This window comes from Ornithorhynchus anatinus, chromosome 12 (genome assembly GCF_004115215.2).
Source record: "Ornithorhynchus anatinus isolate Pmale09 chromosome 12, mOrnAna1.pri.v4, whole genome shotgun sequence".
In the NCBI taxonomy this organism is placed as follows: domain Eukaryota; kingdom Metazoa; phylum Chordata; class Mammalia; order Monotremata; family Ornithorhynchidae; genus Ornithorhynchus; species Ornithorhynchus anatinus.
This window is the reverse complement of record NC_041739.1, coordinates 54,676,555-54,689,692: the sequence shown is the minus strand read 5'-3', so window position 1 is coordinate 54,689,692 and position 13,138 is coordinate 54,676,555. Positions and strand designations below refer to the sequence as shown.

Sequence of the window (13,138 nt, the reverse complement as noted above, 5' to 3'; positions counted from 1 at the left end):
CCTTCTGACTCCCAGTCCTGTGCTCTATCTGCTAGACCATGTTGTTTTTCATTTATGGCTGCTGCTGAAGCCACAGAATGGCAGCTTTCACCCAAATAGGAGTGTTGCCTCAAAACCCTGGGTTAATTTTGAGTTGAAATTAATGTAAGAAAATTGTGAGATCATCATATCCATCCCAGAAATGTCAGACACATCCAAACCTTGGTCCTTGAAGATACTCACCAGATCCTTCCTTCATGAATGCCTTAAAAAACTTCAGCTCAATGAGGACAAATCATTTTGAGGAGATTTGGAGTCCTGGGTTTGTTTTAAGGTTTGGGGCCCACTCACACCTTCCTTTCCTTGCCAGATAAGGACAAATTTGCACCAAACCAGTCAGTGAGGGGAGTGTCAGAATTCGTATGTTTCCCCGCTACTGATCCTTTCAGCTAAACCACCTCTTCGTTTGTGGTGAAGTATCAGGTTTTCTATTCCCCTTAACCACCAAAAAAAAAAAAGAACAGAACATGAATCGGTCTGAAATTCGGTAGATTTTAACCTGGGAACTTGTCCTTGTGGAATGATACAGTACTTTTCCGTGTAGGAAATGTGCTCCCTAACGTGTGTGTGTGTGTGTGTGTGTGTGTGTGTGTGCGTGCGTGCGTGCGTGTGTGCATCCTTCATAATGTAACAATGCTTGGGAAGTATTATTATTAGGTTTGGATTGTGCAACCAAAAGTTATATTTGTTTTTCGGTAGGATAAACATGAATCATCTGTGGGTAGGTCTTCTCTGCCCATAGGTCTTCTCTGCCCATCTAAAGAATACTGGATTGTAGTTGTGTTGGGAAAAATTGGTTTGAAGTGTTCCTTGTAGTTTCCACCCTCAGCCCCACAGAACTTATATATATATCCATAATTGAGTTATTTATGTGAATGTCTATCTCCCTCTCTAGACTGCTCCTTGTGGGCAGGGAATGTGTCGACCAACTCTGTTCTCTTTTACTCTCCCAAGTGCTTAGTGCAATACCGTGCCCACAGAAAACACTCAGTGAATACCACTAATTGATTGATCGATTCCCTAATAGCAATAGTATTTATAATAGAATTTACTGAGCACTTACTGTGTGCAAAGCACTGTACTAAGCGCCAGGAGTGAATACAGAGGAGGGAATTAGACTTAGTCCTTGTCCTTCATAAGGAGTCTCAAGTTCTAGGAATCCCTCTTGACTGTTCCCTTCTTCCATCTCCAGTTCTCAAAAGGACCACCTTAATATAGAAATAGTGAAAGGTTGAAGTCTTTGAAGAAGTTAGCATCTGTTTCTGAAATGGGGAGTGAGAGTTCTTTGCTCATCACCATCTCCTAAGGTTCAGTGATAGCGAGAGGAAGAAATACGGAGACATGTATATATTGTCTAGCACCCAGTAGCAACAGACCAAGTCAAGTTAAGCTTCTGTTGGATTCTGACTCACAGGTTCCTGCCTGCCTGAACATGCAGATTGGTCTTTCAACTTTTCTAGAATGGCAGTCTTGAGGGTGCCCTAAGATAAAGTGAATTTAAGTGCTATTTTTAATGTGTTTGTTAAAAGATTATTCATCCAATATACCAAATGTAGTTAACCTCCGTAGTAGTTCAAAGAAATCCTTTATTTGACCTGTTATTGGCTGGTTTTGGCAGTGCCAGAAAAGGCCTTCAGTATCTATTTTGGAGGTGTATGCCTTACTGAGGGAAAAAAATAATTTCTGCTTTGTTTATTAATTAATTTCTCACCTAAGACCTCTAAATCAATCAATGGTATTTATTGAGCACTGTACTCAGTGCTTGGGAGAGTACAATATAACAGCGTAGGTAGACTTGTTGCCTGCCTACAGCAAGCTTACAGTCTAGAGTCTTAAGCCTTTTTAAAATTTTTGAATAGCCAGGCTATTTTGTCTAGAAGCCTTAAGGAGAGAATAGCATTGTGCATTAGGTTGGAACACCTTTTCACTTGGTTAGGCCAAAGTGTGTGTAGGCTTAGTCCTTGGTGATTTTAGCCTCCTAATGGGTGGGGAATTTGTCTTTTTGATTCCTCTCAATTTTCCCAAGTGCTTCATACAGAACTTCACTTCCATGAGCTGTTCAAGAAATACACACTCACCGGCACACCGCAATTTAAGGTGTTTTGAGTTAAGATGAAAGACCTGTAAGAGTATTTAATTTGTATCCTGTTCCAGCTGTGCAGTTCATCAGTTTCAACTTTATAACCTGCCTTCTCTGTGGCCTGATCTCCTCGGGAGTGGGTGGTGGTTGGTGCCCAGGAGTCACCAGGAATACGAAAACAATTTTAGATGGTGCAGTGGGGGAAGGAGAGAGGAATGTTTGAAGAGGCCTTGTCGGGGGGAAGCTGGAGAGACTGGTAATGGGTTACCCGATAGGTTGACGAGTCTGTTACATCTCCGATGAAGTAAAAATTAGCTACCGCATCGTGGAACTCTTCTGACTCATCCTAAATCCATCAGTGTAGCTATATTACTCATCATTGATTGAGTACACAATTCCAGGTAATTTGGGTTAAAATAGAGCATCCGACTTTGCTGGTTCAGGAACTAAACCCCTGTTACAGCGTTGTTCCTTTTGAGAAGATAGATTCCGTTGGCCCTTCTCTACAGATTGCCAGCCTGCCGAGGGATAGGGATCATGTCTAATTCCCGTTGGTGAATTCTCTCCCAGTCCTTAGTGCAGTGCTCTGCACACAGCAAATGATTAATATTAGTATCACTACTATATAGAAACCAGTTGGGTTGTAATTCTGTGTGCAGCCACTATTACAAAAGACTGCAACTCCCCTGAATGAGGTCTTCTGACTTGGGTGAGGTTGAGGCTGCACTGCCTTGAAAAACATTCAGATGTAGAAATGAACTCTACTTCATTATATCATATTCATTGAGCCGCTTACTGTGTCCAGAGCACTGTACTTAAGCGCTTGGGTGAGTACAATATGACAGTAAACTTACTACTTCTTGTAAGGAGAGATGTTTGTGTGGTCTTATAAATTAAGTGACCACGTTTGCCAAATTTCTCTCTTTCCATCTAGGTATCCCTAGGTGGCTGGCACATGTTCAACCCTAGTGTATGTTTTTCTAAAAAGAGTTTCCTTGTTATCACTAGGCTGTGAAACATGACCAGCTATTACGATGTAAGAGGTCAGATAGTAGTAGTTAGAGCATTTAATAGAGGCTTACTATGTGCTTAACATTAGAGTGGCTAGAAGATCAATCTTAGAGGAATAAAGTCCCTATGCCAAAAGGACCTCACGAGGGAGAGGAAGTCACAGTGAAAGAGGAATGATTACAGCCAACACAGTGTGCGTATTTTACTTGTTACTAAATCCTACCCATGTTAATTCATTCCTCCGGATCTGAAAAAAGGTGAACCTGCCCACTGCCCTAGGCTGAATGCACTTAAAAGCAAACAGACTGTCTACCCAAAATACTTTAGTCGTGACTACTAAAAGATGCCGGCCGATGGTGTCATTTCCGGGGAAGCCTGAAGACATAGCACACTCATGGGGTAACAGCAGCAGCAGTAGTGGCGGCTTGCCTCGAACCACCTATCGTCTCCCCTGCCCCAGCCGTTAAGCAGAGCGGCTGAACTGGGGTACAGTCTGGGACGATCGCTGGTGGGATAGCAGTAGTCAGCAGCGGTGCCCACTTCTCTATGAGTCACCCTCGCCTGGTGTGTATGTTCATGCCTTGGTGGCGGAAGTACTGTTCCTCAGGAATTTACTCTCTTCTGAGTCAGTTTACCCAATCCGTTTCTGTAGATCTTGCCGATTGCCCCCACCACCACCAGAAATCACCCTTTGGGAAGCTCTTCCAGTGGTAAGGTGAGCAAATCCCTGCAGTCTCCTTGTCTCCCAACCTCCGGAACTCACGGTCCGCTGGTCTTGGCTTTGCTATGTTCATCCAGTCCTTCAGTCATGCTTTTTGAGTGCTTATTTGTGCCAAGCACTGAACTAAGCGCTTAGGAGAATACAAGAGAACAGTAAACAGACACATTCCGTGCCTACAACGAGCTTATAGTCTAGAGGATGAGTTTACAGTCTAGAGGACTGTATGGAGTTTCCACTGAGAAACTCCACAGATTCTACAAATTCTGCAAAGTGCCTTTTTTAATAAGTGTCTCCTTATAGCACCCTTACAGTACAAAACTTGTCCATGTTGTGCTCAAAAACCGGGTGACATAGGGGCATTGGAAAGTCTTCAGTGCCTCTGATGACCCCTGTAGTTTGGGTGGCATGCTGCTCACTGGCACTTGGGGAAGGAATTTCTCCACCATAGGCTAGCATTCTCCCTCTCTACTCACATGCTCAATAGAGCAAATGTTCTGAGCTTTTTGTCCTTAGGATCTCTACTCTGTCAAAATGTGTCATCTGGGACCAGGAAGCCCAACTTGTTAACTGGATTTTTTGCTTTAAATTTGCATGGGGTAACTGCTGTGATGACAGAGCCAGAGATTAGACAGGAAACTCTAAGGGCCAATCCCTTTTAAATAAAACTAACCAGATGACTGGTAAACAAAGAGAACCATTTACTGTGGCTTTTGATTGTTGGTTAGAGTTGAATATTCTCTGCCAGCTTTTGACTTTCTGGCTTGTTTCTAGTCCAGAGAAATATCTTTTATCTTGTGCTTGTAGGTAAAGAAGCCAAATGCATCATTTAGTAGCAGTAAACCTGTTGGGTGACTCCCTTATGGTTCATTGCTAGCTGGTGGCACCTACTTTGTCCTGGCTTGGTCCCAAAAGTGTAATTTTATTGTTTGGTCGAAGGTGAACTTGGAATTTTCATTTTCTGTTCCCTAATGAAGGGAGAAAATGGTCATGATTTCTGGTTGGGATTGATTTCTGGAAAGTCATGGATATTTTTAGGGAGCTAGGAAAAAAAGAAGACAAGATATGTAACAAATTTGGTTAAAGCTGGAAAAGACCACTAGCAAAGAGTGTCTTCCAGAGTACAAGTCCAATAATACAGTTTCCAGACAAATGCCTTCCTTTAGGTGGTAGAATTGCTTGTTCCCAATCATTATCGAGGAGCCAGATGTCATGAAGATTTGTATCCATTTAGCTAAGAGTTGGTTATGGCAGTTGTTTATTGACAGCAATTGACCAAGGTCTCCAGAAGTATTTATCGCCTGGACTCTACTGGCAAGTAAAGGGGGTGGCAGTAAGGGTTGCTTGCTTATGCATGAAGGGAGGTTTGATGTTACAAGTGGAGGGGAAAAGTAGCCATTATTTGTTCACTGAGCATTGCTCAGATGGTCACACCTGCTTAATATGCAGGAAGAGAAAAAAAGATTGTTTTATTACTGATATTCATCCTCGGGAAAGGATAGGCAAGTTTAAAGTGTGGCTTAGAACATGTTTAGCACTTAGTGACAAGACTGAAAAATCCAAGGTGCTAAGAATTTCTAGTTGAAAGGGAAAGCTGGAGTTGGAGATGTCTGTTTCTTTAAGCTTCTGGCTGTAACGGCTTGGGAGAAAATGTCCAGAGGTTGGCATTTGTTTAAGTCCCAATCCCTGACTGCTGTTTGTTGGTAAACTTGAGTTTAAAAAAATGGAGCTGATATTGATGATGATAATCATAATTGTGGTATTTAAGCACTTATTATGTGCCAAGCAAGCCCTGTACTAAGCCCGGGGTCATCAGGTCCCACATAGGGCTCACAGTTTAAGTAGAAGGGAGAACAGGTATTGAATCCCCGTTTTGCAGCTGAGGGAACTGAGGCACAGAGACGTGAAGTGACTTGCCCAGGGTTACACAGCAGAAAAGTAGTGGAACCAAGGTTAGAACCCAGGGCCTCCAACTCCCAGGCCTGTGCTCCTTCCTTAGGCAAAGCTGCTTCTTGGAGGGTTTTCTCCCAAATCTATTGGGTTTTCTTTGCCCTGCTTCTCGGGTAGGTCTTCCAGGAAGGAAAGAGGAAGCTGTGTACCCCATTTTCTTGACTTCTGAAATCGCTAAGTGTAGTTTCAGGGACCTGATATACTTTGAGAGCCTGCTGTTCAGGTAGCAATAAAGCAGGGAAGTGAGAGTGGAAATAAATCCTCAATAAATTCCAGCCCCTGGAAGTCCTGGAATAAAGAGATTTGGGGCCTGAATTTTCCAGATTGCTTCTCTTCCCAACCCTCTAATTCCTCCAACGCTCACCTTGCTTTGTCTGTTTAGATGTGGGCTTGGTGTCATTTTAGTGCTTGTCCGAAATAATTTGCATTTGTATGCAAATCGGTGTTTTTTGAGTGTCAAATGAAATGTTCTTTTCAGTGCAGAAGTTGTAAACAGATACACCTCTATTCAGGTGATTTTAAAAATTAAGTATGTTGCTGTTTCAAATTTCCACATTAAATGGGAAGGGCATTTGAGTGCACAGTTTTGAAAGGCATACAACGCTTAGTAGCTATTGATTTTAAAATTCTGACATTTTCTCTCTGCCTTTTCCAGTACGTTAGAAGATGACCTTCAGCTCAGCGACAGCGAAGACAGTGATGACGATCAAGTCAGTTTTAGACATTTTGTCAACCATCCCAAAAAATTATTTTACTTATATTCTTCCACTTCTCTTGTCAGCTTTTTAACCTAATTGTTTATTTGTTCCCCTCCCCTTCCCCTGTCTCTCTCAAACATGTAGGCCCCTGAGAAGCCACCTCCCTCACCTGCTCCTCCAAGGTACTATGCTTATTTTCCCTCAGATCAATTAAAAAAAAAAATTGACTTGTCCAGCACAGGAAGGAAGCTTATATCCTCTTGCATGAAATGCAGCTATTTTTCAGATAATTAATACTTTGTTTAGTAAATGGGTAGGTAAATGGAAAATAACAACACATGAGAATGAAGAATTGACTGCAAATCCAATTTCCACTTTTATTAACATCTTGTAGAAACTGCCTACAATTAGGACCGGTGAACTGTTTAGGACTACAAATAGGGCCTTTGGTATCCGAGGCAACAGATTAAGATGCTACACCCTCAGAGTTATGGTACGGACTTGGAGATATAATTGAAAGAAAACCCTAAATAGCCACCTCTGAATTTGGTGGCTGGAACATACAAATTTTCTTCATTAAATGACCATTTATCAGCATGCTAGAGATTGAATTGCTGGTTGTATATGGATCTTAAATGCTCATAGTCAAGTTGTTTTGATAATGTAAAAGTTGCATTTGTGAGGGATGCTCTGCACAGAGTAACTGCTCAATAAATAAGAATGAGTGAATGATGCAGTTGGTAATTTGGTGATCTAAATAGTGCAGTGGTTTCCTTTCTATTCAGCTCACATAAAGCTGACTTTGGAAGACACACATTTACCAAGATGGGATTTTCATATATTTATCAATCAGTGGTATTTATTGAGTGCTTTCTATGTGCAGAGCACTGAACTTAGCGACTGGGAGACTACAGTGTGACAGAATTGACAGGCACTTTCTCTGCCCTCAATGAGTTTACAAGTGGCTTAATCCCCAATAAGCCACCACTTTAAAAATCGCCTTTAAACTAAGTATGGGGAGGGATTCATTAGGTGAACGGTATTGAAGAGGGAAGTAAAGAGCTTTTAAAGCTTTATAGTGAGTGCCTATCCATGTCAACTTTTCATTTTGAGTGTGGCATGAAAGGAGAGTGGGGATTTGTGGGGAGGGGGGATGTGGACTTGGAGGGCTCTGGCTTCAAAGAGCTAACAGTCTTGAAAGGACCAAGTGTGCCTCTTTCCAACTCTGCCTGGCAACACTCAAGTTTGCGAAGGAGGCTGGATCCATCCCCCTTTGCAGTTGGGCACCTAGCAGTGACCGACCTTCTGCCACAATCAGATTGGCTGCGGTCTTAGAATGAGGAGAAGAATGAACGGGCAGGGGCGCTTAACAAATACAATACTATTGGTGGCTCTACTAGTTTTCTTTTTAAAACATGTTTTATCACATAGCTCATGTGAGAATTTCAGCTCAGCTTTTCATATTTGCTGAGACTCCAGAAGGCATTTCCTAGGTAGAAGGGTGAGCCAGACTTAAATGTTTCTGCGACAGAAGTGCAAAATGGCTCAGGTTTTGCTCCAAAAGTAGCCCGTTATACATATGGCCAAATGTAGAATGAGTTTTTAGTTTATGTCAGTTTCACACCTTTGAAAGAGGAAACTATTTACATGCAGACTTGATTGGAAGCATCTTCTGTAGACTGTAAGTCTGTTCTGGGCAGGGGATGTGTCTACCAACTTTGTTGTATTGTTTTCTACCAAGAGCTTAGTACATTGCTCAGCTCACAGTAAGCGCTCAATAAATACCACTGATGATGATGATACAGACCTGCTTTGTAGAGATTCAGATGAGAACATTGAACTTGAAAAGTGGGTTTAAAATGAGAGATCTGCACAGCAAAGACAAATCATTTAGGGGCTAGAAAATCTTCTGGGTCGGGGAGCAGTCTCTTTCCTGCCTCTGCCTCTTCTGCTTCTCCTGCTGCCTCTCTTTCCCCAGATTGGAATTTTTAAAAATATCTTAATTTCTGGGAACTGTGGGAGAAGGCAGCATTTATTTTCTTTGATTTCAACACTATCTGACATGCTATGAAAGCAGAGTTGCGAAAATTGACATCACTGAAAGCATAGAGGTCAGGGTTGATGGTTGTTCATAAGGAAAATCAGTTTAAAAAAGAAAACAAACCATGTAAATAGGAAACCTTCAGAAGTAAGGCTGCCAAGGCATGATATGAATCAGGGAGTTCCTCCTTGATTGCAAGTTAGGTGCATCTGGAGCCTCTAAAGAGTCATTTGGTGATCTGTTGCTTGAGATTGTGTGATCCTTGAGGGCAAGGAGCCTCTCTTCCCTGCTTCCTTGTTCCCTGCATTGCCTGGGGGGGAACAGGCGGGGCTTAGGCGGGCCCCGGCCAGCAGCCCAAGTGGACTGCCTACAGTCACAGCCAGAGGTGTAAAATGGTTGTGGCTAGTTTATCCAGCTAGAGGAATGGGCCTCCTACTCCTCCTTGCTTCTCCCCCACCACGGGAAACATAAATGTAGTAAGTTCTGAATCCTGGCAGACCAAGGTTCTGCGGGTTCGGGTTGCCCGGTTGGCTTGCAGTCTCTGAAATGGAGCTGCAGAGGTCGATCTGACCACTCTTTTTTTTCTACTGTGATGTGCCATATATTTTTTTCCCCCATGGGATTTGTTAAGCGCTTACTAAGTACTGGGGTAGATTCAAGCTAATCAGGTTGGACATAGTCCAGGTTCCATACAGGGCTCACAGTCCCCATTTTAAAGATGAGGTAACTGAAGCACAGTCAATAAGTTAAGTGACTTACCCAAGGTCACACAGCAGACAAGTGGCAGAGCCGGGACTAGAACTCAGATCATTCAGACTCCCAGGCATGTCTCCAGGCGTGTGTTCTGTCCCTTAGGCTATGTTTGCTGCCCAGTCTTTTGGAAAGGAGGGTTTTGTTGGTATCCTGCAGAAGCGGTAGAAAAAAGTTTTTTTACCTGGAGCTCTTGCGCGGGGTAGAATTCTGTAGGGCCAGACAACTTTTGTTTTGGGAATCCTTGTCGTGTCAGCAGGACCATGGCGGGGGAGGAGGGGAAGAGGAGTAAACAATCTCCCTGACAGCTTTCTAATTTTATCCCTGTGTCGCTCGGCAGCGCCCCACAATCCCTCCCTGACAGTGTGGCATCAGCACATTCCAGCAGTGCAGACTCCGAGAGCACCAGCGACTCAGACAGCTCTTCGGACTCTGAGAGCGAGAGCAGCTCAAGTGACAGCGAAGCCAACGAGCCCCCGGAAGGTCCAGGACCGGAGGTACGGGGCCCACTGGGCCGAGACGGAGCCCTTGGTCCTCACTGCCCCCCCCCCCCCCCCCCGGGGAACCCCGTGGGCGGGGCATGAGGGGGCGCTGGAGCCGGGGAGGAGTCTTCTTCCTCCCACTCCTACTTGGGCTGCCAGGCCCCTCCTGCTGGCTTGGCGGATTCTCTGATTCTTGCCACAGAGCGTCAGAGGGGAGCGTTCTCGTCTTCTTTTGGGAGGAGCCTCTGATTGCCCGTTGGGGTGGTTAGTGTATGAAGTAGTGGTTCTCCCGCTAGACTCTAAGCTCCTTGTGGGCAAGGATCATGTCTCTTAACTCTATACTCTCCTGAGTGCTTAGGACAGTGCTCTGTAGTAAGCGCTAAATAAATATAATGGAGTGAACTATTGGGGCCTCAGAATTGGAAGACCTCTTGTGGGGGGAAGAATTGTGTTTTGTGTTTTCAATAGGATGTGGGTTTTGGCACAGAAAGGAGATAATAATAATAATAATAATGTTAGTATTTGTTAAGTGCTTACCGTGTGCAGAGCACTGTTCTAAGTGCTCGGGTAGGTACAGGGTAATCAGGTTGTGCCATGTGGGGCTCACAGTCATAATCCCCATTTTACAGATGAGGTAACTGAGGCACAGATGGTTTGTGCCGTCGAAAGGTTGGGATTGAGGACGTCAGGTGGGGCAGCCTTTTTCTTTTTTTAAACGAAGCTATGTGTTGGAGTTTTGAGGTGGAACCACTCTGAGCTGCCCACTGAATTAATGGCAAAGAAATTTCTCTTCTCGAGGTCCATGATTCTCCCTGACTCCTTCTCCCCTAGCTAGGGTGAATATCTGCCCTCACCATACTCGGGTGCAGGATCTTGTAGACTGTCAGCCCACTAAATGTAACCCTCAGATGGGAGAACCATGGTGAATTGGAGGTTGGAAAAAAGTCCCAGAGACCTTGTGAAGTTCTTGAGGGAGCCCATCCATTCTCCGGGCTTTGGGGAAAGAGCTTGCCAAGTTGGCAGAGAGCAGTCTCTAGCAGTCTCTGTAAGCTTGCCGTGGGCAGGAAATCTGTCTGTTGATTGTTTTATTGTACGCTCCCAAGTGCTTAGCATAATGCTCTGCACACAGCAAGTGCTCAATATCTATGATGGACTGACTGACAAAAATTAACAGACATTAAGGTTGAGAAGACAGTGAGAAACAAACAAAAAAAGTGCTTGTGATGCATGAAGCTGGAATTAGGAGCTTGGAAAAAAATTCCCAAGAGGTTTTCCCCTTGTCCATTTCCTTCTGGTCTACAGTTTAGTTTATGTCAGTTTCCCCAGCTAGGTTGTGAACTCCTCAAGGGTAGAGATCATGTCTGTTAATTCTGCTGTACTCTCCCAAGAACTTAGTACAGTGCGCTACACCCAGTAAGTTCTCAATACTTTCGATTGTTTACGGTTTGAGAATGGTCTAGTTCTGGACTTTTCCTCCTTCTTGGTCATTTCAGTCCTTGGCTATACCCCTTAAAAGAGGGCGGGGGATGAGGACGAAGAGAAAGTGGAATTGAAAATGTCACACTGTGGGTTGTCCACTTTTGTTCAGTAGCAAAAGTCACGGAAATGATTGCCTGACCTGTAGGTTTTTAAATTAGTGTTAGATATCCTTTTTTCGTACTATTCCTCTCCCGGTTAAAAGGAGAAGTGGTTTTTGGCTTACATCTTTGAAAAACTCTCATGATCTGTTGAGAGTCTTTCTAAAAATTCTTGATGGTGTTTACAACCTCTACATTATATAGTAGAAAAAAATGTGCGTTTGGGTTTTTAGGATGTGTATACAGCCTGCATGTATGATTTCTTTCCAGGAAGTGTGTACATGCCTTCCACATCCACTGAAAAGATTGTTTTTTTAGGGGGTTTGGGGTAAAGGAGTATATGGAAATATTTGTGATTGTTCTTCTCGGGTTCTCCTTTTAAAGGACACTTTATTTTTTAATATTTGGCAGACAAAAGTAATTTTCTCCAAGACTTTCACCAGGAGAGATGGGATTTTTTTTTAAAGCTTGTCAGGTTTCAAGCCAGTTTTTCAGTCTCCTTCCTGCCCCTAAAATATACTGGCATGTGTGTGTGTGCGCACACATGTGCATTTGTGGGCTTGGTTCTAGAAATATTTTAAGGGTGCTTCTAATATTGTATGATGTCACAATGCCATAAGAATTTGGCCAGAGCACCCAGATTCATTTTGTTATGATTGCTTTATCCTGAGGAGGTCCATAAACCCACCTTTGGTAGCACTGGAATGAAGTCCCCTGAGCCAACTCCTGGTCTAATCAAAAAGCTTTTGTTCCATCCAAGGTGTGTGGTTTTAATGCTAGTTGCTCCTGCCTCTTCTAAAACCTTTTCCTCTTAAGACACATTGGGCCAGAACATTCAATAAGGAATATCCATGTCGCCTAAGATCAGTTACAGAGTGGATGAGGTAGCTGTCGGCTTTATATTTTCAGGGAGGGAATTTCTTTTTCTAGGGATTGCAAAATTCAAGGAGCCTGAGTGCAAACTGAGGGGGTTAAGATGGTGAGCTTTGGGGAAATGCCTCTAAGTTTATAGATCCAGGCAGGTGGTAAAATTGAATGAAGAATTGAGGAATCTGATCTTGGTTCCCCCTTCTTAATCAGACTAGCTGCCTTTAGGGAGCCAGAACTATATCTTTTGGAATCACTTAGTCCAAGGTTTAGCACAGTTCCACAGGTGGTAATGGTAATAAATCATTATGGTTTTAAGTGCTGGGTAGGTTTCAAACTCTGTGTGGAACGAAGGGCTGGATGCAGTCCCTGACCCACTTAGAGCTCACAGTCTAAGAGGTAAAGAAAACAGCCATCTCACCTCCATTTTACAGGTGAAGAAACTGAGGCATGGGATTTCTAAATGACTTAACCAAAGTTACACAGAAGGCCAGTGGCAGAGCTGGGGGCTGGAATCCTGGGTCTGCTGACCCCCAGGCCTGTGCTCTTTTCACTAGGTCATGCTGCCTTCTTAGCAGTAAGTGCTATAAAACCTTTGATTTCGGGGGAAAAATAATCACACGACACCTTGGATGTGTCTCGGCATTACTCCGTGCCTTAAATTATGCTTCTAGCATGGGAGTCAATGCTAGCCTATAAAGGTGTGAAGAAAATGAAATATCTGATTTGTGTTTTGCCCTAAGTACTTCTCCAGATATAGTACACTCTTTCATTAAGGGCCGACAGAGTAATGAAACAAGTGTGAAAGGAAAAGTCCTTTTTCTTTGATTTATGACCAAGATTTGAAACTCTTGAAAAGCCGTATTTGGGATGTGCACATGGCATCTACCTGGGCCAGTGATATCAAGTCTGGAAAGGGCGGTTA

At 43.5% G+C, this 13,138-nt stretch overlaps 1 protein-coding gene across 6 annotated transcripts in view; it reads left to right on the top strand.

Moving 5' to 3' along the window:
- Positions 1-13,138, top strand: part of AFF1 (AF4/FMR2 family member 1) — a 164,008-nt gene that overhangs the window by 132,058 nt on the left and 18,812 nt on the right. For 5 of the 6 annotated variants that reach the window (XM_029076488.2, XM_029076487.2, XM_029076486.2 and 2 more), the window contains exons 8-10: positions 6,454-6,508; positions 6,641-6,678; positions 9,628-9,784. In XM_029076488.2, coding sequence (XP_028932321.1) covers positions 6,454-6,508; positions 6,641-6,678; positions 9,628-9,784 — 250 coding nt within the window. The remainder of the gene's footprint in view (positions 1-6,453; positions 6,509-6,640; positions 6,679-9,627; positions 9,785-13,138) is intronic. The other variant, XM_029076489.2, reaches the window with a different exon arrangement.